Raw genomic sequence first — 26,072 nt, forward strand, 5'->3', positions numbered from 1 at the left:
CTTGGGTTGTTTACTGACAAGACATCTTCATTTGTGCATTGCAATAATAAAAAAGAAAAACACATCACTCGACTTACTGATAACTCTGGTGCGGATATGAATATCAGTGATACTTCACACGGTAAATATATTGAAGTGCAGGTGAACCTACATACTAAGGCACAAGGTGATCAATTAGCTGGATTATATCAACACAAGGTGACATTCAAACATTGAGTTTTGGTGTAATTTAAGGCACTTAAAATGGCCACATAAAACAAGTTACATCAACCTCTTAATCATGGCAAAGTAAAGGCTTCACATTGACATCAGTGCAACCAATCATCTTCTGGCATCTATTGACTCACTCAACCAGAGGCTCCAACCCATTATACTTGGTTCTACATATTATTTTGTTAAAGCGTCACACATTTATTATTTAAATGCATCAAATAACCCCTACGTTACCACTATTTAGTCAACCAATCAAGAAACTATTCTAAGGTTGCGCAGCTATATCTAGTTAAATGATAAACACAATAAATGGTTTCCCTTCATGTCCGTCCTTAAGTCATTTGCCTTAGTCAATCATATAATGGTTTTCATTATAGGCCATTTCTCAACATTCTCCACTTTGTTTTTCTTCTTTTTCAGCTTGTTTTCTAATGCCCTTTTTGGCCAGACGCCAAATTTAGGCGATGCATGTCTCTTGAGGCATGCTATAATTTAAGAAAAAGGGGTCCCTATGGTGCATCTTTACTACTAAATCTACAAACACGCCGTGTAAGGGTCCCCTTTTTATAACTTTGCAATGTGATATCTATGTGTATGCATTTAGCTTTATCTGTGTTACGCAGATGATGGTAAGGACAGACATTTACCCAACCTTCGTTACTAACATATATCCTTCTTTGTTTTTATTTACACTCAGATTTCTGAAACCAGTCCGCAATTCAAACTCAAGAACCAAGATCATAGTCCGTGTTCAGTGCCATTACGTCAGTCCGCGCTCCTCAGCATTTACTCAGCATCTGAAGTTTTGGGAGAAGTTGGGGAACATGGGGAGGTTGGCCTTTCAGGGGTAGTGGGGGAAGGATCAGGAATTCTGGCTTTCAGACAGTCGTGCAGTTCTCTGATGGATCTTTCCAGCTCCTTGTGCTGCTTGGCCAGGTTGTACAGGGTCCCCAGAGAATTCTTGCCCACATTCAGGGTGGTGGTGGCCAGTCCTAGCTGCTCCCTTTCCATATGCTCCATCATGCTGGCTAGCATGTCCATACTAGACTGAAGACCACACAGTTGAGTATGGAGGCCCTCCTGAGCACAAGAGATGTTGGCATTGTCACGGTGTATCCTGAACAGGTATGCAGCTGTCTGACTTAGTTGTGGCATGATTTCCTCAAATAGCTCATGGGGAATGTGATTTGTGAGGGGCAGGAGCTGCTCCAAGGTTTTTGGAACAGACTCTTGTGGAAGACGAAGCTCTCGAACCAAGATTGCCATGTCCAGTGGGGTGACCATGACCAGATTAAGGTTGTGCAGTCCAGGGGACAGGAAGTACAAGGGGGAAGGCATTTCGTGTGTGGGGGGAGTATTGTTGATGTCGCACAGGCAAGTGGTTGGGACACTCTGGGCATTTAGTAGCCTGTACAAAGCTCCCCTCTGTCCTGGTGGGTGAGTTCACTAAGGTCCACCCCTGCTGATCCTCCTCCAGAGGTACTGGGCTGATCAGAATATCTCTCCTGCCTTGGGGGTGGAAAGCTGGGGACAGGTCCTAGCAGTGAATTGGGTCTAGGATGCACTCGGGCAGTTGCTGCATATGGCCGACCTTGGCTGCCTCCCCTGGAGGGTATCGTTGCCACTGGCACATGTGACTGTCTCCATGGCATCTGCGGAAGGGGTGTGTTCCTGAGTCCAAAGGGTCCTTCAGGTGATGGTGGAGTCCTCGGGCCGACTCTTGCTGCAGGCAGATTCTGTGAAGCCGTCATCGCCAGGTGCTGGAACGATGAAGATCCTTCTGTTGCCAACTGGTTTAGCTGCTGGATGGAAGGCGGCTGTGGCGACCAATCATGTCTCGACCATCCCTCCTGTATATCCTCTCCTCCAAACAGTTCTGAGAGTCCAATCAGACTAGATAGAGGCAGATCAGGCATAGGTCCCTGATCAGGGGAGTCTGGTCTCTCAGCCATACTCCTGTGTCCTAGTAATATACATATACGTTCATTATTACAGCTCCATGTCATTCTTTCAGATATTGTCTATCCTATCCCTCATTTTTGTGGGTGCATGTGTGTGAATGTAAATGTGCGTGCATGTCTTCTTCCTCGTCTACAATATCACCAAGCACGGTCCATCCCAGTCCTCCCTATCTGGGGTGTACGCCACAATATTAGGGAGCTGGGGGCTGTCGGGGAGGATAATTGGTATTTCATCCATTTCCATATATTCTGGTTCTCTGTCTGTTTCGTTTGTGCTTTCTTCCAGGGCTCGGATGGCTAACAGTGGGAGCTGTCCTACTGTGGATGAAATCAATTTATTGACCAGAAATTTTATCAAGGGAATACCACAACATATTACCAGCAAGACCGCCACCCCTGTTAGTGCCAAGATTACACCTATCTGGTATAACCAGTCTTTCCATGATATCCACCCTCTCCTTAGAGTCCCAAACAGTGAAAACAGTGGGCCAATATTCATTCCATTCCCTACAATGTATCCAGAATCGTCAGTTTCATTTCTCCCTCCTATGGAGTTACTTAACAGTTCCTGTTGCATCTCCTCAAGTGTGATTAAGAGCTCTGTCAAATTTCCGTCTTCCCCTGTACGCATGGGAATAGCTGTGCAACATTTGGTGGCTTTGATCATAATACAAACTCCTTGTTCATCAGCCATCATCATCTCGATAGCTAATCTATTTTGCATTGTCATTAGCGAGGTGGCGTGCAGTTGTTCGGTTAAGGCTCCTACTGCTGCCAATGTCCAGTTCAGGTATCTTTGCTGATTATACCACAAGTAATTAATCCACTGCACCTCCTGGAACCTAGAACGGATTTTTGGAGTAACCCCGAACAGAGCCAATGCCCATCCCCATTTATCCGCATCTTCATCTGCTTTAACTCTGCTACTGTCTATGGCTTCTAACTGTCGGGGTATCCCTTCTGGTATCCCGTTTCTTACTGTGATGTTGTAGTCTGTTTTAAACGTCATTATTCCTCTTTTCTTACGAAGTTTCTGTGGCATGGGTTGTATTGAATTCGGCATTTCAATTACTGTTATTGCTCCTGTGAGCATCACAGGAGCACAAAGGCCTTTCCAATTCGGGGACAGCGATGACAGGAGTTTCCTTTTTTGTCCGCATATCCAAAAGATGTCAGCTAAGGGTACCGTTCCCTTAGCTAAATTTGGAGTAGATACCCATGAAGCATGGGTGAGATTCAGTCCAATTACAGACCCCCCTGTGGCCGGTACTATTTGTTCACACTGTATGCCTGCTGCTGGCAGGGTGTGACAGATGGTAATGTTCCATGCTGTTTTGGCCGGTTTGTATTCTTGCTGCTTTTGCATACACTGTATGTGGTGTTTTGGCTGGGTCGTCCCTACCTGCCAATCGCTTATGTATTGTGCTACTAAGCCTTTAGCTATACAGAATGGGTGTATCATCCCTTTCTCTATTTTAATCATAGGTGGAACGGTTCCTTCTGTACTTAGGGGCACTGGACAAAGTTTACTGTCGGCAGCATATTTTTCATCACCTACTGCCATTTTCATAACACATTGTGTATAGCATTCTGCTTGGTCTGAGTTATGTTGGGGACTCCTATAACAGTTGTTGATATCAGGTAGGGGTTTAGCCTGAGGTATCACACCTTTCCGGTGACAGGCTATGCAAGGCTTTTCACTGATCTGCCTAGCCGAAAATTTCAACCATTGGTAAAATAAATTGGTCTTCAACCCTTGTGTGCGGGCTAGGTCTGTACTGGGATCCCATCTCCCTAAGTGACTGCTTGTTTCTAGGCTTCTAATTGTCCTCTTTTTCCTTGGTTTGATTTTTACCCATTTTGTGGCTTCATGTACTGTAACAGTTACGTCTTGCTTGGTTTCCCTGCATCCTTTTTTATCACAAATTACCTCTATGTTGAGTGTTCCCTCCTCTTCACATTTGATACTAATGGCTTCGCCTAATATGTAATCCCCCAGCTTTCCCTGTATTCCTATGTTCTTGTAGGCTTTTGATTTAATGTATACCAAATTATATGTTTTTCCTGTGTTTAGAATGCCTTGTTTAGCTGCTATTGCGGCCATGGCCACGGCACAGTCCGTTGTATGTTTTGGATGTCTATTTTCTCCCATACTGACCACCAGTAGTATTGTCAATCCCTTGAATAATTCCTTAATCATTGCTCTGATGACTGTTGAGATGTGCTACTAAGTGAGCCGTCACTAGATGAGCTGTCACTAGGGATGTGTGGTGTATCTGTGCTTTGTCTGGGTTGTACTTCCTGCGGTTCTTCTGTCGGTAAATCTACTGAGTTGCTGTCCAAGTCTGATGTCTCCTGTGGCCTGTCTATCTGTCGGTCTGTATTTCTGTCTGTCTGTTGGCCTGCGTCTCCAGTTGTTTCTGAGTCTGCATCTGAGTCTGTCGCTGCTCTATCTGGCAGGGATCCACTACTCTCTGAAGCTGTGCGTCGTCTTTGTTCAATCAGTCTCTGTGAGCGCCTTGGCCAGTGTTCGCCTGGCTGCAGGGAGGCGTGGCCTTCCCTCGGTGCTTCTTCTGGCTGCAGGGAGGCGTGGCCGTCCCTCGGTGCTGCTGTAGGGTCTCTGGCTTCTCCTGCTTCCCCCCTTGGCCCGGCGGCTCTGCCAAGACGAGCTTGCCGAGGCCGCAGGGGCGCTGGGCCACCAACCCTACAGCAGTGGTTTAAATGAAACCAAGTGTCCTTACCGTCTACTTTGACTGCTGTACGTGAGGCAAGAATAACTTTAAAAGGACCTTCTTGGCGGGGCCTGTCCCACTTCTTTTTGAACACCTTAACGTAAACCAGATCACCAGGCTGGATGCTCTGATTTTCAAGTGGAATCTCTGCTTCTCTGTCTTCTGTAGCACCTTTGACCTGCAAAAAGATAGTTTTGTGTATTTGGGTTAACTGTCTCAGATAATTATGCCATTCGTCTTGTAGCTGCTCCAGCGATGGTCCTTCGTAGGGTCCTCTCAGGTATGGAATAGGCATCGGCCGACCTGTAAGAGCTTCAAATGGTGTCAAATGGGTTAGTTGGTTAGTTTGTGAGCGCATTGACAATAAAGCAAGCGGCAACGCATCCAGCCAGGTTAGTTTGCCATTGCTGTCTGCTATGATTTTTGCTAGTTTGTTCTTTAAAATGCCATTAGCCCGTTCCACCGCCCCATTTGATTGGGGGTGATAAACACACCCAAACTTCTGTTTGATACCCAATTGTTTGAATGTTTCTTGTGTAACCTTGGCTACAAAAGCCCTGCCGTTGTCAGATGAGATAGTATCTGGAATGCCAAATCTTGGAAAGACGTCTCGGCACAAGAATTTAGCTACCGTTTTATGGTCTTGATTTGCAGAGGCTACTGCCTCAATCCATCGGCTGAATCTGCATATCACTACCAAAACATATCTCATTCGTTTAACTCGATTTTCAGCTCCCATGTCTATGAAATCCATCATAAGATGTCTGAATGGCCCATCAGGGACCGGAATGTGGGCTAAAGGGGCTGTGAATGATTTCCGGACATTGTACTGTGCACATACCTCACACTCATTCAACAAACGGTCCACTGTTGCTGCCATATATGGTGACCACCAGACAGCTTTTAGTTTGTTCATAATTTGGACTCGCGAACAATGATCGGGTCCGTGGGCCCAAATGATTGCATGTCGTAATAAATTGGTGGGTAACACAAAATGTCCATGACTACTGCGCCACAGCTTGTCCGCTGGCCCCTGACTGCGTGTCTCAATAGCGCCTCGTTTAACCCACATTCGTTTTTCTTCTCCACTGGCCCTACTTTGAGCCACTACCAGTGCGTCAAGTGAAACCAGTGGGGCACAATCTTGGATGGTTAGCAGGGGAAACATATTTTCTCCTTGTGCTCCTTTGCGAGCTGCGTCATCTGCTAGATTGTTACCTTGAGCTATGATGTTATTATTCTTTTGATGACCTGCACATTTAATGATGGCTACCTCAGACGGTAATTGGAGAGCTTGTAACAGTTGGGAAATCGCTTCTCCATGAGTGACAGGGGTGCCATCTGCTCTCAGGAATCCCCTTTGTTTCCAAATGTTGGCATGTACATGACATACGCCATAAGCGTAGGCTGAGTCTGTGTAGATATTAACACGTTGATCTTTAGCTATCTGGCAAGCCATAGTTAAGGCTTTGATTTCTGCCAGTTGGGCTGAACAAGGCTGATCAATTCCTTGGGACTCCAGTAATTCAAAGGTTTCGCCATCCGTGTTTAGTTTAACAATCCCCATACCCGCATGCAATCCCGCGGCATCCCGAAAGCATGAGCCATCCACGAACAGGGTTAGATCTGCATCTATGGCGTGATTATACAAATGTTCTCTGGCTCTCAAAAATTTCTCTGTCTCTGCCACACAGTTATGTGGAGTACCATCTAACGGTGTGGTCAATTTGGTGGCGGGATTCACCGTGTGACAACGTTGTATTGTTATTTCTGGAGCGGACAACACAACTTCATATCCAGTGCGTCTAGCTTGTGTTAAGACAAAACGTTGACTGGTTAGCAGGGCATGTAACTGATGCGACGTGTACAACGTTACTGCATGTCCCATGATTATGGATGATGCTTTTTGAAATGCAAAGGCAGCTGCTGCTAGACCCTGATAGCATGGTGGCAATCCTGTTTCAATGTTGTCAAGCTTTGTACTATAATAGGCCAATGGTTGTTTTCCTTCATTTGTTTCCTGCATTAGTACAGCACAAGCATAACCAGCTTTTTCAGTAACATACAAATGGAACGGTTTCCCATAATCTGGGTTACCTAACGCGGGAGCAGATTGCATGTCTGTTTTTAGGGCCTCAAAAGCTCCCGTTGCCTGATCTGTCCAGACGAGGAGAGCTGCATTGCTTGTTTGCCCCACTGCTCTAATCATGGCACGCAAAGGTGCAGTTTTTATAGCATAATCACAAATCCACGGCCGACTGTACCCTGCCATCCCAAGGAATGAAAGCATCTGTCCCACTGTTTGGGGTTTGGGAGCCTTGATTATAGCCTCCACTTGGCTTGGGGCTATACATCGCGTGGTCCCACACAACTGTCTTCCCAAGTATTCTACTTGTTGTTTGCAGAACTGCAATTTGTCCTTACTTACTTTATGACCTCCATCTGCCAATGCATGCAATACAATTAATGAATCTTTTTCACACTGTTCTTGAGTCTCTGATGCAATAAGGAGATCATCCATATATTGCACCAATGTACTGGGTATATCAAGGTGTTGTAAATCTTCAGCCAGGACTTTGTTAAAGATGGCTGGGGACAGGTTCAGTCCCTGAGGTAGCCGTGTATACGTTAGCTGTTGTCCCAGAAATGTGAATGCAAACAAATGTTGTGAGTCTGGGTGCACAGGCACACTGAAATAGGCTGAACACAGATCGATTACTGTGTACCATTTTGCTCCAGCAGGGATGCTTGATAGTATAGTATGCGGATCAGGTACTATAGGTGCATCCATTTCTATTATTGCATTGATAGGACGCAGATCATGTACCAGCCGATACTCTTTGGTATTGTTTTTAGGGATAGGGTAGATAGGAGTATTGCATGGGCTTGCAGTTTTTATTAAAACTCCAGCTGCCATTAGTCCCTTAATTACTGGTTTTATGCCTTCAATAGACTGAGGTTTTAATGGATACTGCCTTTGGTGAGGCAGTTTTGCTCCCGGTTTTACTTTTATTTTTACTGGTAAGGCTGTTTTTACTAGTCCTACATCCGTTTTGCTTTTGGACCACACCACTGGTGGTATTTGCTCTAACAATTTCCCTTGTTGGGCCGATAACACCATCTGTCCCTCTGGTCTAGGATTGAGTTCCACTTTTTGAGCTATAGCCTCATCATTTACTTTTAAGTTAATTCGTACAAACTGCTGGTCTTTTGACAGATGTACTTGTGGACTTTCCATGTTTTGCCATTCTTCAACTTCTGAGGCTGTCTTTACCATTGGACCTAGGTCATGGGATTCGTACTTTTCTGAGACTAAAAGGGTCACATGAGGCGTGGCATTCGGCACTTGATACCATTGTTGTTCAGCTGAAGTTAGCTTGACAGAAGCTGCGGCCCCTTGGGGGCCTAAATAAATTTCTGTGGTGGTTATGTGAAACAGCCGTTGATTCATCAATACATCCCAGCAGCATGCATAGTCAGTTTGTTCTTGTTTGGCATCGAACATCAGGGTGACATGTAAAGGTAAACTAGGTGTATATACTGCTTCATAGTGTTGTTCTGCCCAGGGCTTCCATTTTTCCCATTCCAGTTGAAGATTTGAATTTTCTGGTTGTAACTTCAGCCAGTATACCATGGGTTGCACAGGTCGGACCTTGTTTTCCATGTCCATAAGCACCATAATGTTGGCGAGTGCTTCGTCAGGAAAGTGTATTTGCAGTCCTTGATGGGTACACACTATCTGGGTTTGTAGCTTACATAAAATGTCTCTTCCCAGCAAATTCACAGGTGTATTTTGTGAGTATAACAGGGGTGCTTCAATTGTTTTTCCTGCAATTGTTACAGGAAGTGGGCGTGTAAAAGGTATTATTTGAGTTTTCCCAGAGAAGCCGATGGTCTTAATTACAGACCCAGAGAGGGGGAGATGAGCGCCCATTTTCCCTATGCAAGAGTATGTTGCCCCTGTATCCACCATGAAAGGGAAATCTCTGTTTTGTATATTAACGGTGAAGGTTGGCTCTTCCTTAGGTATCATCGAAATAGCCAATGCCACCGTTTCCCCCTCTGTCTTCTCTAGGCCTCCCTATTGCCAATAGGCAGAGGGTCCAACCCAAGGTCGGGCCGGACAATTTCTCATTCGATGTCCAGGTTGTCCACAGCTCCAACACTCATTAGAGGGTTGATCCCCTATTGGGGGTGTTGGTCCCATAGGTGGTCCCGCTTGACTGTTCCTGGGAGCTGAGTTTTGGAATCTGCTTCCAAATGAAGGTTGGTGAGATCCTCTTCGCCACCCTCCTCTTTGACCTTGAAAGTTCCGTGACTCTCCTCTCCACCCATGACTGTAGGTGGGTCCATTTCCGGGTGTGCCAGTGCTATGGTAGTGATAGTGATGCTCCACTGGTGCTGAGACTTCTCCTGTAGGAGTGCTTCCTGCTGCTCCTTGGGGGCTCTGTGTGGCTGTTACCACAGGTGCCTGTATGGTGGCAGCAGTGTTTGCCGTAGGGCCTAGGCTTGCCGACTCAGAAGGAACAGGGGTCATCATTGGTGCCTGGGTCTTTGTTTTTTCTTTCTTGACTTTGGTTAGCTCTCCCAACTGCATCTGCACCAATTTTTTCGTCAGGGATTTTGCTGCATCTTCTTCTTTTTGTTTTTCTTTCTTGTAGATTTCAAGATGGTGACAGATATGCTCAGAGTATAAAGCCCAATTCATTTTTGATAGTCCCACGACTCCATCTAGGGCTTTCTGAACCTCATCTGGTAGAGCCTTTTTTACAGTTATTTTAAACAGGATTTCTGTTGCTGGAGAATGGTTCCATGCATTTCCTGTTTCCTCCGCCCATCTCTTCTGGAACCGGTGCAGGAACTTCTTTGGGCACTCTTCAGGTGTCCACTCCTCATCATCCAATTTAGAGGGATCCAAGACCTCAGGGTACTTTCTTCTCAGTCCTTCCCACATGGAGTTTCTATAGCGATTAAAGGGGACTTCATCATGTTGATTTGTGCCCATCATCTGTGTTAGTCCAACCTTTCCTGCTAATTCTTCAGTGTCATGTTTTCCCATGACATGCATTAGCAAGGCTTTTATGTCACCTAAAGACAAGGTTACCCCTGCAGTGCCCTCTTCTAAGGCAGTTATCCATCTCCCAGCTCCTTGGGTGATGTCTGGCAGCCTGTTGGCCAGCCCCACCATGTCTGTCCAGCTCCATGGGGTATACACATGATGACCATTTCTAACCACCAATGGGCATATGAGGTCTTCGTCCTCCTCTTCTTCTGTGGGGGCTCCATACTGTCTTCCAGATCGAGTGCGACTGACTGGTTCCAGGCAGTCCATCCAGTCGGTTATATTCTGTTCTAAAGCCGCTATGTCTTTGGCTACACATCGTTGTCTTTGCCTGAGTTGGGCCTCTTTTGCACTCTCAATGATGATCTCACCAGAAATTTTTCGGGTGGGTGGCTCTATAATGTGATTCCCTTGATTGGGCGTCGATTGTTGTAATATTCTTCTTTCCTCGGCGTCCCTATGTCTTTGTATTCTTTCCTTCGCTAGCCGAAGTTGCTCAGCTAGTTCTTCATTATCTCTTCTGGCCAGATCCAGTGTGTCACAGAAGCTCTTGTGCCACTCTTCGGAGCCTCTATAGCCTGTGAAGGTCCAGTCGGCTGACTTATGGTGGGAGGGGACGGTTTTCAGTGGACCTCGATGTGCAGGCGGAGCCTTTAGGTCTCTCTCTTTATCCTCGTCTGCCTCCGTGTCACTGTTATTTGTGGCCCCCCCTGCTGGTCGTGGTGAGCGACCACTTACTTTCGGACTTGGAGACCTTGTATGATCCATTTGACAGACTGAGGACCTGTCTCCTTGTGGCTCTCGAGCTTTTAGTGTCAGTGTGAATTTGCCCTCCACATCCATGCCTTGGTCCTCTTCACGAGTTCCTAATACAAATTGTCCAGCTGTCTTTCCCATATCATGACGTTTATATGGGGGTGGCTCTGATTCCCAGCTCGGTGCACTGGCTTTAGTCTCTTTGGATCTTTCCTCTGTCATTTTTTCTCTTTTCTGCTGTAGCCTCTGTGCTTCCTGCTTGAACAAGGCCAAAACTTCTTTTTCTTCAGTGCGTTTTTTGTTGTTATTTACGTTCTTCTGCTGATCTTTAATTTCTTTTTTCTGTATTTCTACCGCAACTGCTTCACACATCACCGGATCAAATGATCCCTCCAAAGGCCATTGCCTGCCCCCATGTGACCTTTTGTGCCACTTTCTCATACATTGGTTGGCCTTAGTGCGTTTTCCTGGATATTTTCTTAGTACTAAGTCTAGCGGGGTACTTTCCCGACCTTGACCTTGAGAGTTACCCATGTAACCCTGACAAACGCTATGTGAGGTGTTTCTATGGTGTTCTGGTAGTCCCTCAGGGGCTGTCCTGATCCAGACCAATAACTTGCTGGCTGTAACACCTGTTTTGTATTTTAAACCCTTAAAAGGATTAAATTTCCAACTGTTATGCCCGTCTTCTTTTTCTTTAACTAAATACGAAAATTTACCTGTTTCCCACCGAACCTTCCTTGGGACCACAGTCAGAGTCAACCTAGGAAACAGTTCTTCACCTGGATCGGCTGGCAGTGTTATTAAATGATTTAATGGTATGCTAAGTTCTTTATTAGGATCAGCACAAAGCAGCTCCAGCCACGGGGTTAAACCCTGATGCCACAGACGTCTTATCAGCAGCTCCCAATTAATTAGAGGGAATTGTTCTTTCTTTTGCTTCAGATTGATTACCTTAGTAATCTGCCATAATTTCTGATTGGTCTCTTGTTCGTCCTGCCAATGTTCTGCTCCTACCCTGTCAAAATAGGTCCTTTCCAGCCAAAAATGTGTCCTGATTCCCTGGGTTTCGATGTCTCCGTCAGTCAAGTAATGTTCTGGGAGTATTATTTCATCATCACTTAAGTCTCCCATCAATGACTGTCCCAAGCATTGATCAGTCTGTCAGCTTTTTCACTATAATCTAAGCTTTAACTCTTTTGATTTATAACCAACTTTATTTATTTAATCCTCTTACAACCCTAACACTTCCTAATGTCTTTGCTCCCGACTTTCTATTTTCCTTCTAATTTTTTAACTTTCTGCTTCTCGTCTTTTTCTGCTATGTTTGTTTATTAGTTTTCTCTCTTTGAAATAATATCTACCTTCTCTGTATTTACATAGCACTCTTCTCCTGTCTTTTTCTTCACTGTCTCTGTTTCACACTTTCCTCTCTGCCTGTCATGCACCTCCCAAGTCCTCCTGTTGGGTCTAAATACCTCCCCCTCGTACTCTTTCACATTAATCTTGTATGTCAGCCAGCCTGCAAGTTCTCACAGCTTTGCTTGCACCTCCCCGCTTACTCTCCATTCTCCCACACACAATTTTCAACAGCTTTATACACAAAAATTATTAAAAACAACTTTCTATATATCTCTATCTAGACTTCTGCCACTTTTCACTCCGCGGCTTTAAACAACCTTTTTATTCACTTAACACCAATGTGTTCTGTTTAAGCATGTATCTCTTCTTCACGTTAGACAGCTTCTCCGGCGCTGTCAGCAACTTCATATATTACTTTTTTACAAGCCCTCTTTGAGCGTACAATATTTCATTTACTTCTACGCCTTACCGCGCCTCGCGTGCATATCCTGTGCTTAATATATTATTTTTCACCAGCTCCTTTCTGAGCATACAATATTTCATTTACTTCTACGCCTTACCGCGCCTCGCGTGCGTATCCTGTGCTTACTATATTATTTTCACAAGCTCCTTTCTGAGCATACAATATTTCATTTATTTCTACGCCTTACCGCGCCTCGCGTGCGTATCCTGTGCTTTTCTGCACTTTCTTCTACCTTTTTTTTTTTTTTTCACTTACTGAGCTCCTCGTGAGCTTAATGTGCCTTTGCACTGAAAATACTCTCTTTTTCTTTTCTTATAAAAAACTCATATTACTGTGTACTTAATTACTTATTCTTCTCCCACGCCCCACAAGCGTGTATCTGGTGCCTTACTGCACTATTTTCTGCTTCATTAATACTCATGTATTCTGCACTAACTCTTCATTCATTTTATTTTTTTTTATAGTTTTTCTCTTTTCTTAAAAAATGACGTCCTTTATTGAGCTCTTTTACTTACTGTCAGCTGTGCTACTTTGCACTTTCTCTTTAAATCTCTTTATCACGTACGGTATTTCTACTGCGCCCCCTCAGGCGCTTATCTTGTGCTTCCTCTGCACGTATTCTCTGTTAAACTCTTTTTCTCACTTATTTCACTTCAGTCTCTGTTAAACTCTTTAAATAACCTTGTATTACCTTGTATCTATTTGTCAGTATACTCCCCTAAATTAACCCCTACAGCGCATGCTATCAGCCGGCACGTTAGTAACGAATTTCAACACCAATTATTCTCCAAGCATTCCCCAAAAAACATCCAGGTTAGTTCTCCACGCACTCTTTTTCCGCACCAGAGTTCATGAACATTCCTGACCTTTCACTCACACAGACATTCTTTTTCCCGGGAACACACACACCTTCTGAGCATTTTATCTACAAGGCCTGATAATTTTCAATCTTATCTTTTTTTTTTAGTCTCTTATCAATTTTCTTAGTCCAGGTTCTTTTGGGTAAGAGGCAATTAAAAATATCACCTGTCAACTTGGGCGGAAATCCCGACTCACTCCTCCAGATCGTGCAGAAGTTATAAAAGGTTTCTGCTTACCTTTTAGTCGTGATCACTGTTATTTACGGTCTGGAGGGATGAGCTGGACTGCCCCAGGCTGCCGGAATGCCCCTGGACCCTCCTGGCTGGCTCGCCAAGTTCTGTCGCGGCTCGTCTTTAGTCTTCTCAGGATGTCGTCTTTTAGATAACACAAACTAATTGCAAGTGATATGCTAGAAAAGGACACAACATTTTAGAATAATTCAGCCTTAAGCAAGATAAAATGCACAGAGTTTTTAAGTTTATTTAAGCCTTCGACACAGAGCTTAGACAAACTGAGTCCTCTAGAGAGACTGAATATGACAACCGCGCTCGTCTATTTATTGGAGACCCGCGGGCATTGCTCCTCCTTCAACTTTTTTATTTATTTCATTCCCAAGACATGGTTTTCTATTGGAAGCGTCCTCTAGTGAACCCTAAGCAGGTGTTAGGCCATTATTTCAATGTGACAAACGCTCCCATTAAAACATGAAGGATTTACAACTGATTTTTTTAAAAGACCTTCAGCCACAGGTGCAGCTGGCCTGAGGCCCCCCCCGCACGTGGCCTCAGCCACACGTGCAGCTGGCCTGAGGCCCCTGCACGTGGCCTGTGGGAAAGCACCTAAAAGGCCTTGGAAAGCCCCTGACAGACTGAATGACTAATAGAGCCCTTTTTTTGGGGTTGAACACCTGCTAGTTCAACCAGAGGACATACAGTTCGGATCAGGACACTTGATAGTTCATCACAGTTCAAATATGGACCTAAAAATTCTTCTACAAGTTCCACAAGGTTCTGTGCTAGGGCCAATTTTATTCACTTTATACATGCTTCCCTTAGGCACTATTATTAGACAGCATTGCTTAAATTTTCATTGTTACGCAGATGATACCCAGTTTTATCTATCCATGAAGCCAGAGGACACACACCAATTAGCTAAACTGCAGGATTGTCTTACAGACATAAAGACATGGATGACCTCTAATTTCCTGCTTTTAAACTCAGATAAAACTGAAGTGATTGTACTTGGCCCCACAAATCTTAGAAACATGGTGTCTAACCAGATCCTTACTCTGGATGGCATTACCCTGACCTCTAGTAATACTGTGAGAAATCTTGGAGTCATTTTTGATCAGGATATGTCCTTCAATGCGCATATTAAACAAATATGTAGGATTTTGCATTTGCGCAATATCTCTAAAATTAGAAAGGTCTTGTCTCAGAGTGATACTGAAAAACTAATTCATGCATTTATTTAGCCTTTGTCCTTCAGAGGCTGATAAGCCTGCCATGTTTGTGGTTGAGCAGTGAAAAACACTTATACAGTTTCACATGAACAAACCAGATCCCAAATTATGAATATTCCTTGGTCTCTGAAATCTTCCTCTGCAAAGTGCCCATTTGCTCTGAGATGTTATTCAATTTGCGTCTGAGTTCAAGGGTTAATGCAGTCTGAGAATGCATCGCCTTGCCCAACTCATTAATCATGACGGACAGGTGAGTGGTCATGGTTCTTGTGGCAGCCGTCTTGCCAATTTTCCGGTAGGTCAGGGCAGCACATAAGCCAATAAGTACCAGCCCTCCTACTAGGAAATCAAATATAAATAAATCCTCGACGTCCTCCACACAGAATGGCGCAAAGTATGTCACTCGCCATGTCTCCCAGGAGTCAAGAACATAGCCCGCAGGGTCGTTTCCATCTGAGCATGTAGGGTCCCCTGGCACTGATCTTCTTGTAGAAAAAATGGTGTCAATAGCATTCAGAGACCAGCTGATCAATTCCATGGTTATTCCAATATAGTTTGAAGAATTCACAGTCTGGTGAAGTAGGGACTTTGACAGTTGGAGCAGAGATAAGGGGGAGAGAGGAGGAGATGCGACCACCCTCGCCGGAGTCCCAAGCTCAGATCCTAGCTAGCATCAGCATGGCAGGGGTGCAGTTTGTGGAGCTCTGGACAGCAGAGCGTTAGTCCATTAAGACCAGGGGAATGTGTCTGTCCCAGTCGCGCTGGTGAGTGGCAGTAAGGATGGCTAGCTGCTGCTGCATTGTACAGTTAAAATGCTCTACTAAGCCATCAGTCTGTGGATGTAATGGTGTGGTACGTGTTTTCTGCATATTCAACCGGTCACACAGAGCTGTGAAAACCTTCAACTCGAAGTTCCGGCCCTGGTCACTGTGGATGATGTCAGGTGTTCCGAACCAGCTGAACATGCCCTCCAACAGGGCATCTGCCACCGTTTCTGCTTCTTGATCTGGCAAAGCATAAGCTTCTGGCCATTTTGTAAAGTAGTCCATCGCACACAGCACGTACTTATTTCCACTGTCTGACACTGGAAGGGGCCCATAATGTCCACCGCTACCCTCTCCATGGGTTTTCTCACTGCTTATTGTTGGTGAGGGGCTCGGGACTGGTCAAGGGGTCCTTTATAGGCTGCACAATCGTCACAGCGCCGACAGAAATCCTCAACATCACGGCAATGCTGACTCCACCAAAACCCCTGGCATGGCCAATGGAGGGTCTTAGTGCTCCCAAAATTATCTGAGCCTGTGCCCCCATGGCACGGCTCCAACACATTCTGTCTGAGGGTTTTAGGGACCACCACCTGCCATCGCTCCCCGGTGGCAGGCTCCTTCCATGCCTGCTGGAGCACACCGTCCAGCATGCGCAAAGTGCTGAACTTACTTCACAGGCCCTTTACAGTCCCTGACAGGCCAATCACTCCCTACCAGGAAGGTTTCTCCCCGCTCCAAACCCACTGCCGTACAGGTTTCAGCTCTTTATCATCTTCCTGCTGAGAGGCCCAATCTGCAGTGCCCACAACCTCCAGGGAGCAGCATATTTGTTCAACAGTCAACCCCTCCCCTCTGAATTCCATTTCTCTGGCATCTTTGCGGTCACAGTAGGCACAGCCATTCACTGCACATGGATCCCGTGACAGGGCATCAGCATTGGTATGCTGGTCTCCTGCCTGATGCACAACACTGAAGTGAAAAGAGTGCAGCTCCTCCAGCCATCTTTCAACCTGGCCTTCTGGTTTCCTGAAAGATACAAGCCACTGAAGGGCTGCATGATCTGTCCTGATTGTGATATTATGAAGGGCATGCCGCACAAATAATACTTGAAGTGCCGGGCAGCCAAAACAACAGCCAGACGTTTGCGTCTGGTCACGCAGTAGCATCTCTCACTTTTGTTGAAAACACAGCTGAAATATGCCACCACCCGCTCCCCTTCAGGACCCACCTGTGCCAACACTGCTCCCATTCCAACGTTGTTGGCATCTGTATCCAGCAAGAACGGCAAAGTGAGGTCTGGTGTGGTGAGAACAGGCACATTTAGGAGAGCCTGCTTTAGAGTTGGAAATGCCTCCTGACAGTCTGGTGTCCACGTGAAAGACTGGTTGCTCTGGAGGAGACGGAAAAGGGGGGCTCCGATGCAGGGAAAAACCCTTCACAAACTTCCGATAGTAAGAGGCCAGTTCCAGAAAACTCTTGAGCTGCTTCTGCTTATCTGGGAATGGTCAGTCCCTGATAGCCTGGATTTTCTCCTTTGAGCATGCTGATGCCTTCACTGTTCACTTTGTGGCCAAGAAACTCCAACTCCCACTGCATAAAGTGCCACTTCTGTGGATGCAACTTCAATCCAGCAGCAGCAATCCTCCCCAACACCAGCCTCAAGGAACCCAGCGCAGCCTTGAAGGACCTCCTATGGATGAGGACATCGTCCAAGTACACCAAACACTCATGTCGAGGAACCTTGGCCAGAACATTGTCCATAAGCCTCTCAAAGGTCTCAGGTGGATTACACAGTCCAAAGCTGAGAACCTTGAAACTGCCAATGTCCCCTGGTGGTACTGAATGCTGTCTTTGGTCTGGATTCCCGGGTGATGGGCACTTGCCAATACCTGCTGCACAGGTCGAGAGATGAGAACCATGAGGAGCTGGACACCAAATCCAGGGTCTCATCGACTCAGGGAAGGGGGTAACAGTCTTTTTGTCACCTTATTGAGGGGCCTATAGTCCACGCAGAACCTCCACCTTGAGCTTGACTATCTCTGAATGAGTAGCAGTGCATAAGATGGGCGCCACTGGGTAGACCTGATTGCAGTTTGTGAGCAGTTGGATAGTCTGCCCCCCAGGCAGAATGAGCACACCTGCCCCAAGGTCCACTACATGCCCTGTGCTTCTGAGAAAGTCCAGGCCCAAGACACAGGGGTCTTTCACTTCAGCCATCCATGCTGGAAAAGTCACTGTCAAACCCCCTACTGTGAAAATAAAAGTTCCTCTGCCAGTCACTGTCCGCAGCCTGAAGTCGGCTCTAAAACGGTCCCTTCTAGAACAACGTCAGGTCTCATCAATGTGGCAATAGATCCCGTATCCACGAGGGCTGGGCAGGAAACTTTTCCAACCAGCACAGGAACATGGCAGCGGTCACCCACCTCTGTCCAGCCCACAGTCTCCAGCGAACGATTGACGGGGTCTGTGTCATCCGGGCTACACGGACCCTTTCCCATTTCCCTGCTGACCTTTAGCTTCTGGGCAGCGATGAAGCATGTGTCCTGGCTGGCCACAACCCCAGTAGACAGCAGGTAGGTTGTGCTGCACGCCACTCCCTCTAGGTCCCACTGGCAGCTCCTTCACAGCAGTAGCCGTCACTGGTGTAGATGTCGACGGCTTTATGGCACAGGTGGCGATCTCACCCTCAACAGGGCCAATTCAAGCACCTCACCCAGTGTCACAGGGTGGGCAAGCTGTACTTGTATGCACAGCTCCACAGGTTTCAGTGCATGGATGAACTGGTTACAGACTAGTTCATTCAGGAATGTGCTTGGCATGCCACCGTATGCACGTCTGCACAGGCTCTCAATCTCATGTGCCAGGGATTGCAGGGGCTCATCTGGCCACCTGACATGGTGTTTAAACTCACACCACAGGGAGTCTAAAAAGCCCGAAGCATCTCTGCAGAGCTCCAACCAACATAGAGTAGTCCCCTCTCTCCTCTGGGCTCAGAAGCAGCAGGCAGTCTGCAGCTTCCTCTGTCAGTGAAAGTGCCAGTTGCACAGCTTTAATGTTGTACCAGCCTGCCGTGGCTGCTAACAGTTCGAACTGTGCTCGGCATCCTTCTCAGCTCCCTCTGCTGGAGAACAGCAGAGTTGCAGAGCTGGCGACGGTGAGCTGCTGGGTGCCGGCATCTTTGTTTACATCCGACCTTGAGCTGGATTCAAGAGTGGGCTGCATGGCATCCCGATGGTGGGGAACAGTGCCGTCCAGCTGCCGCAAATTCCAGTGCTCTGAGGCAATCATGACACCTTCTGGAATGTCTATTGCGCACTTGTCGACGTCTTTCTTTACCTGCAGTTGGGCACCTGAGCCGGAGGACGTCTTCTCACTCTGTTTAGAGCAGCGGCTCATGCAGTGGGCGAATTCCGAGCTTCTGACACCAATGTAAAGCCCCAGCTGCAGAGAAGTCAACCTTGGACCTTGGTTCTCTTTCAGGACTTTTATTTAACACCAACAAAAAGGAAGAGCTGCTGTTACAGCCGCAACTCATGTTCAACTCTCTTGTTCCGTCTCACAACCCCGAGCGGCTTCCTCCCTCCCACTCCCCAACCCTTGCACGACAACATGAACATCAACTCTGTGATGGTAGGTTACCATTTTGGTACCCACCAAATTTAAAAAGAAAAAAAGAAAGTATATATACTCAACAAAAATATAAACGCAACACTTTTGGTTTTGCTCCCATTTTGTATGAGATGAACTCAAAGATCTAAAACATTTTCCACATACACAATATCACCATTTCCCTCAAATATTGTTCACAAACCAGTCTAAATCTGTGACAGTGAGCACTTCTCCTTTGCTGAGATAATCCATCCCACCTCACAGGTGTGCCATATCAAGATGCTGATTAGACACTATGATTAGTGCACAGGTGTGCCTTAGACTGCCCACAATAAAAGGCCACTCTGAAAGGTGCAGTTTTATCACACAGCACAATGCCACAGATGTCGCAAGATTTGAGGGAGCGTGCAATTGGCATGCTGACAGCAGGAATGTCAACCAGAGCTGTTGCTCGTGTATTGAATGTTCATTTCTCTACCATAAGCTGTCTCTAAAGGCGTTTCAGAGAATTTGGCAGTACATCCAACCAGCCTCACAACCGCAGACCACGTGTAACCACACCAGCCCAGGACCTCCACATCCAGCATGTTCACCTCCAAGATCGTCTGAGACCAGCCACTCGGACAGCTGCTGAAACAATCGGTTTGCATAACCAAAGAATTTCTGCACAAACTGTCAGAAACCGTCTCAGGGAAGCTCATCTGCATGCTCGTCGTCCTCATTCGGGTCTCAACCTGACTCCAGTTCGTCATCGTAACCGACTTGAGTGGGCTAATGCTCACATTCGCTGGCGTTTGGCACGTTGGAGAGGTGTTCTCTTCAACTCTATGCGAAGGAGATGTGTTGCACTGCATGAGGCAAATGGTGGGCACACCAGCTACTGACTGGTATCCCCCCCCCCCAATAAAACAAAACTGCACCTTTCAGAGTGGCCTTTTATTGTTGGCAGTCTAAGGCACACCTGTGCACTAATCATGGTGTCTAATCAGCATCTTGATATGGCACACCTGTGAGGTGGGATGGATTATCTCAGCAAAGGAGAAGTGCTCACTATCACAGATTTAGACTGGTTTGTGAACAATATTTGAGGGAAATGGTGATATTGTGTATGTGGAATAAGTTTTAGATCTTTGAGTTCATCTCATACAAAATGGGAGCAAAACCAAAAGTGTTGCGTTTATATTTTTGTTGAGTGTATGTATGTATATAAATAAGCCGCACTTGTCTATAAGCTGCGGGTCTCCATGTTGTAACACGAGATATTTACACAGAAAGATATTAGACAGAAAGATTTTTTTTTTAACTTTTAATTAAATACGTACCATAAATGCCTGTTTCCCTGAAGTGTTACACGTAAATATTGACACGCACGTCGTCCAGCGCGCGCACATGGTGTCCCTGCTCCACATGGAGAACTGAGTAATTTTATAACTTTTTCTTGAAATTTCATCACGTGTGTAGCCAGGATCGGATGGAGTCAGTGGTAAATCAGATGTTATTGAGGCGCTGTGACTTTTTCCACTTGTTGCGCCAAGACAGAGAACCGGTGGGGAAGGAGAGGGAAGGCTCTCCTCCGCTAACTGATCTGACGGCACAAAGTGCCGCAGAGCAACTTTACTTCACTAAAACGCACAGGTAAGACTTTATATTTACACTGTGTGTGTGTGTGTGTGTGTGTGTGTGTGTGTGTGTGTGTGTGTGTGTGTGTGTGTGTGTGTGTGTGTGTGTGTGTGTGTGTGTGTGTGTGTGTGTGTGTCTGTGCGTGTGTGTGTGTGTGTGTGTGTGTGTGTGTGTGTGTGTGTGTGTGTGTGTGTGTGTGTGTGTGAATTCACACCGCATGAGGAAGCGCAGCTTTCAGGAAATCAATTGACAGCATCAGTTCAGATATTTGTTGTTTATTTGAGAACAGTATATTTAATGATCCTTCCGCATGTTCACCTACAGAAACCTTGTTACAACTTTTACTTCCTCTAGATAGTCAGGCAGTGCTACCAGGCAGCACTTTGCAATCATTTCATTTTCCTGTTTGCATAATGTTACAATAAATTGTTGGTTTAAACAACAAGCAAATTTAGGTTTTGCATTTTGTTCCCATACTGTACTAAAAATGAACCGAACCGTGACCTCAAAACCAAGGTACGTATCGAACTGTAATTTTTTGTGTATTGTTACACCCCTAATATATATATATATATATATATATATATATATATATATATATATATATATATATATATATATATATATATATATATGCAATGGCACTGAAGTTTCTATTCTATTATTCTAAAATGTCTGCACAGTTTCTACAGTCATAGTGATAAAATTATATGACTCACTCAGAGTTTTCTTGGTGGCTTCCCTCAGTAGGCTCCTTCTTGCAGGGTCACTCAGATTTTGAGAACTGGCTAATTCAGACAGACTTACCACACAGCACCATACTGCTTGTATTTCTTAATGATTTACAGTGTATCTGGAGAGTATTCACCACGCTTCACTTTTTCCCCCTTTTTTTTTTGTTACAACCTTATTCCAAAATGGATGAAATTAATTTTTTCCTCAAACTTCTAAACACAATACCCCATAATGGCAATGTGAAAAGATTTATTTTATTTTATTTTATTTATTTATTTATTTTGCAGATTTATGTAAAATTTTAAAAACGAAGAAAGTATATATGTATTCACAGCCTTTGCCATGAAGCTCAAAATTGAGCTCAGGTGCATCCTGTTTAGTCAGAGCGGGCGGCTGCCCGACACCAGGAGCAGGTGGTCCCATGATACAAACTCCCAAACCAGGATTTGAGGTATAAGACATTGTCAAGTTTATTTTGGGCAGAGGTTCGGTACACAGGTTATCAGATAGCGGAGCAGAGGTACAAGCAGGGTGAGGCACAAGCATAGTCATCTCCAGGCAGGTGTCTGAGGCACGAGCAAACACTGGCATAAAGGCTGAGGCATAAAGGCTGAGGCAAAAAGGCGTGGTTGAAAAACACAGAGCAAGGTACTTGTACACAGCAAGACTAATCAGGACTGAAAACAAGAAGGCTGGAGAGTGTGCAGGGAGGGACTGTGAGACTGTGAGGGTTCATATGAAGGAGGACTAACGAGGGACAGGTAGTGTTAACGAGGTGCAAGTGAGGAGAAGGATCTAGAAAGGGGGCGTGGCTAATAAACAAAGATACTATGTTGTGCAAGACAGTGAGGGAGGAGGGGAGGAGAACACAAGGTGGAGAGGAGAAAAGACAAAGATGTGTGAACAGGTGCACAGAGCATGAGTGAAAGGAAACACAAAGCAGACAAAGTTAAAGTGAGAGACAGGAACACATGGCAGGTGCAGAGAGAACATAATCAGGTATAAGTGAGGGACGAAGACATGAAGGCAGGTGCAGGACGTGGGGTGAAACAGAGAACTATGAACAGAACAACCGACTGAATAATATATTACTATGAACAAGAGTAAAATAAAAACTGAGGACAGAATAACAAATAACTTGTTGTGTAAGTGTCGTGACACGGACCCACAACAGGGGGCGTTAATGAACGGACAATGGATAAGCCAAAAGTAACAATTTAATGTTGTGAATCGCACAACGACGTACAGACAATAACAATATGGTGGAATGTCAATTACTCACAAAGTGACGTGTGGGCAGGCTCGATGATAGAAGACGCCTGGCGAGAGAAGAGCCGGATCCCACACAGCTTCCACCACCAACGGAGCTGAAGAACACCGGAACCGCCAAGCCCTGCGCCCCAGGTGGCCGCTGTCTTCAGCAGTCAGACCCGGTACTGCTGGCAGAGAACAGAGACAGTCCTGATGAGTGTGAGTTCGCACACTCAGTAATCCCACAGTCTGTATACAGTTAGGAGGGAAAACCTCCACCTCCAATCACACACTCGTGCAGCTCCTGTCTAACCACTTATCTGGTTGGGGTGTGAAGCGAAGCCGTCGCTGATCACACCAAACGCCAATCCCACAGATAAGGCAACACCCACAGGAAAACGGCTGCAAAGAAGTTCAGACTATTAGTCAGTGTTAAGTACAGCAGAGAATATTACCTGAATGGTAGCTGATTTCTCGGCGAGGAGGTGGAGTTGCAGTCCGGCCTTTATGGTGATGGTGATGAGATGAATGAGTGACAGCTGGTGCTGAGGATGAGTGACAGCTGTCACTCCCAGTGGCTCCGGCGCCCTCTCGTGCTTGAAGCCCGCACTCCAAGCAGGGCGCCATCTGGTGGTGGTGGGCCAGCAGTACCTCCTCTTCAGCGGCCCACACAACATAACTAAGAACTAGACATCTACTGGAGGACTGATCAGGGAACATGAAGGACAAATACTAAAGCAAAACTAAGCTGGTGACAAAGGCAACATAAAGAAGTGATAACCTAATGAAAACTACATGAATACAACAAGGAAATTAAACAGAAACGGACTAAAACAAACCATAAGAAAAATAGTGACAAAGAAAACAAATCCAGACGTACCGTACAACAAATTAAAGGAACTAGACAAACGAGTGATGAATAATGAACCATAAAAGAAAACACAACTGGCTGCAGAAAACTAGAACAAAAGTAAATCATAACAAAAAGAACAACGTGACATGAAAAACATAACAGAATAAATCCTGATGAAAATAAATATTAATAAATCAATGCAGAAAAGAACAACAGAAAGGGGGGGAAAAAACCTGCATAAAACCCCGAGATTCGGCCAAAACCGTGACGTTTTCACCAAACATACTTGAGATGTTTCTATAGCTTAATTGGAGTCCACCTGAGGTAAATTCAGTTGAATGGACATGATCAAAAAAAACTTTTCATGTTGTCATTATGGGGTATTGCGAGTAGAATTTTGATGGAAAAAGATGTATTTACTCCATTTTGGAATAAGTCTGTAACATAACAAAATGTGGAAAAAGTGATGCACTGTGAATACTTCGGATGCACTGTTAATGATGTCTAAGGCGCATTCAGTGATTTGGGAATGTTCATGTATCCATCCACTGACTTGTCTCAAGAAAACTGGCTGCAAAAGTTATTATTTGTGTTCATAGTAATTCTTATGTTTGGTTGTCCAATTACTGGAGTCTAAAAGCAGAGGCGCTATGAAAGAAAATAAGTCTTAAATGCCTAATGTGATGCTTTTTGTTAATCCACTCAAATCTCAACACTGCAGACACATCCTTGTTTCAACTCCATTGAGGTTTTTCACTGTCCATATCATTACGGACCCAACTTTAGAAGGTCTCAGGTGGTCATGTTTGCTTCTTCTCTTTTAACATCTGCAGTTTTCACAGGTGAAGCCCAAGACTCAAAGTAAAGCATGTGGCACTAATACAAAAGGTGCTGTGTTGTAACACATCTACTGTACAAAATCTGACCATGTAAACTGTCATAGTCCAATCATCTTCAGTGGCTTATCCAGGATCGGGTCACGGGGGTCACAGCTCCAGTATGGGACCTCAAACTTCCCTTTCCTGGGCCACATTACCCGCCTTTGACTGGGGGATTCTGAGGCTTTACCAGGCCAGTGTGGACGGTCTTCCCCGGGGTCTCCTACCAGCTAGACGTGCCTGGAACACCTCCCTAGGGATGCACCCCGGTGGCATCCTTACCAGATGCTCCTTTTAACGCGAAAGAACAGTGGCTCTACTCTGAGCTTCCCACAGATGACTGAGCTTCTCACCCTATCTCTAAGGGAAGACACCAGCCACCCTCCTGGGGAAGCCCATGTTGGCCACTTGTACCTGCAATCTAGTTCTTTCAGTCATGTCCCAATTGTCATGACCAAAGTGAGAGTAGGGACAAAGACTGACCAGTAGATTGAGAGCTTCGCCTTTTGGCTCAACTCCCTTTTCTTCACAACAGTACAGCAGGACAAATGCAACACCATCCCTGCTGCACTGATTCTCTGGCCAATCTCACGCTCCGTTGTCCCCTCATTTGTGAACAAGACCCTGAGGTACGTGAACTCCTTCACTTGGGCAAGACCTCATTCCCTACCCATAGTAGACAATCCATCAGTTTCCTGCTGAGAACCATGGCCTCAGATTTAGAGGTGCTGATCCTTGTCCCAGCTGCTTCACACTTGGCTGTGAACTGATCCAGTGGCTGCTGGAGGTCACAGGCTGATGAAGCCAACTTCTTTTGATCTTAAACCCAAATGACTTCAGCAAAATCAAATGAACATGCCCTCATTTATGTACTTTTGGAAGTTTTTTCAACCCATAAAATTAATACTGTAGTAGTTATGTTTTCCCTTGATAACTCTGTATTTGCTGTGTTAAATTTGTTTTACACACTCATACACTCACAAAATTAGTTTTATTAAAAAGTAATTTAAGCTGTATTTTTCTCTCTGCCTCATGAAGCAACATCAGACCTCAGACAATGTTTGTGAGGAAGGCAAAGCCAACAGAGCAAAAGAGTTCCTGGCAGAGATGAAGAAGTCCCTGAGCCAAGTCACCTTTAACCGAATAGTGCAAGCACTGCAAAACTATAAGAGAACTGATGATCTTGATGTGCTGTTGACTGAGACCGTTGTGTTAAGTGAAGATACCAACACTCACGGCCTTCTGCGTGGTAAGTACACACTACCTTACTGCAGTGTGTTGAGAGCAGTGGTGGGCACAGGTCACCAAAAAGTTAGCTTCGATAACCATTAATCCCCTCTCTGAAAAGTTAACTTTTATAACGCTAAAGCTGCTAAAAACTTTACCAAAGTTACCGTTAACTTTTAGTATTGATTCGGTTGTGGCCACATCTGTTGGCTTCTGATAAGCCAGTTTCAGGTTTAAGCGCTGCAGGGGCTGCTGGGTAA

General features: G+C 45.4%; 1 protein-coding gene across 1 annotated transcript in view; it reads left to right on the forward strand.

The window, feature by feature from the left end:
• Positions 1–26,072, forward strand: part of rtel1 (regulator of telomere elongation helicase 1) — a 225,346-nt gene that overhangs the window by 185,669 nt on the left and 13,605 nt on the right. Inside the window, exon 28 of the mRNA XM_034173464.1 lies at positions 25,624–25,834. Coding sequence (XP_034029355.1) covers positions 25,624–25,834 — 211 coding nt within the window. The remainder of the gene's footprint in view (positions 1–25,623; positions 25,835–26,072) is intronic.

Source organism: Thalassophryne amazonica, chromosome 6, assembly GCF_902500255.1.
Source record: "Thalassophryne amazonica chromosome 6, fThaAma1.1, whole genome shotgun sequence".
In the NCBI taxonomy this organism is placed as follows: domain Eukaryota; kingdom Metazoa; phylum Chordata; class Actinopteri; order Batrachoidiformes; family Batrachoididae; genus Thalassophryne; species Thalassophryne amazonica.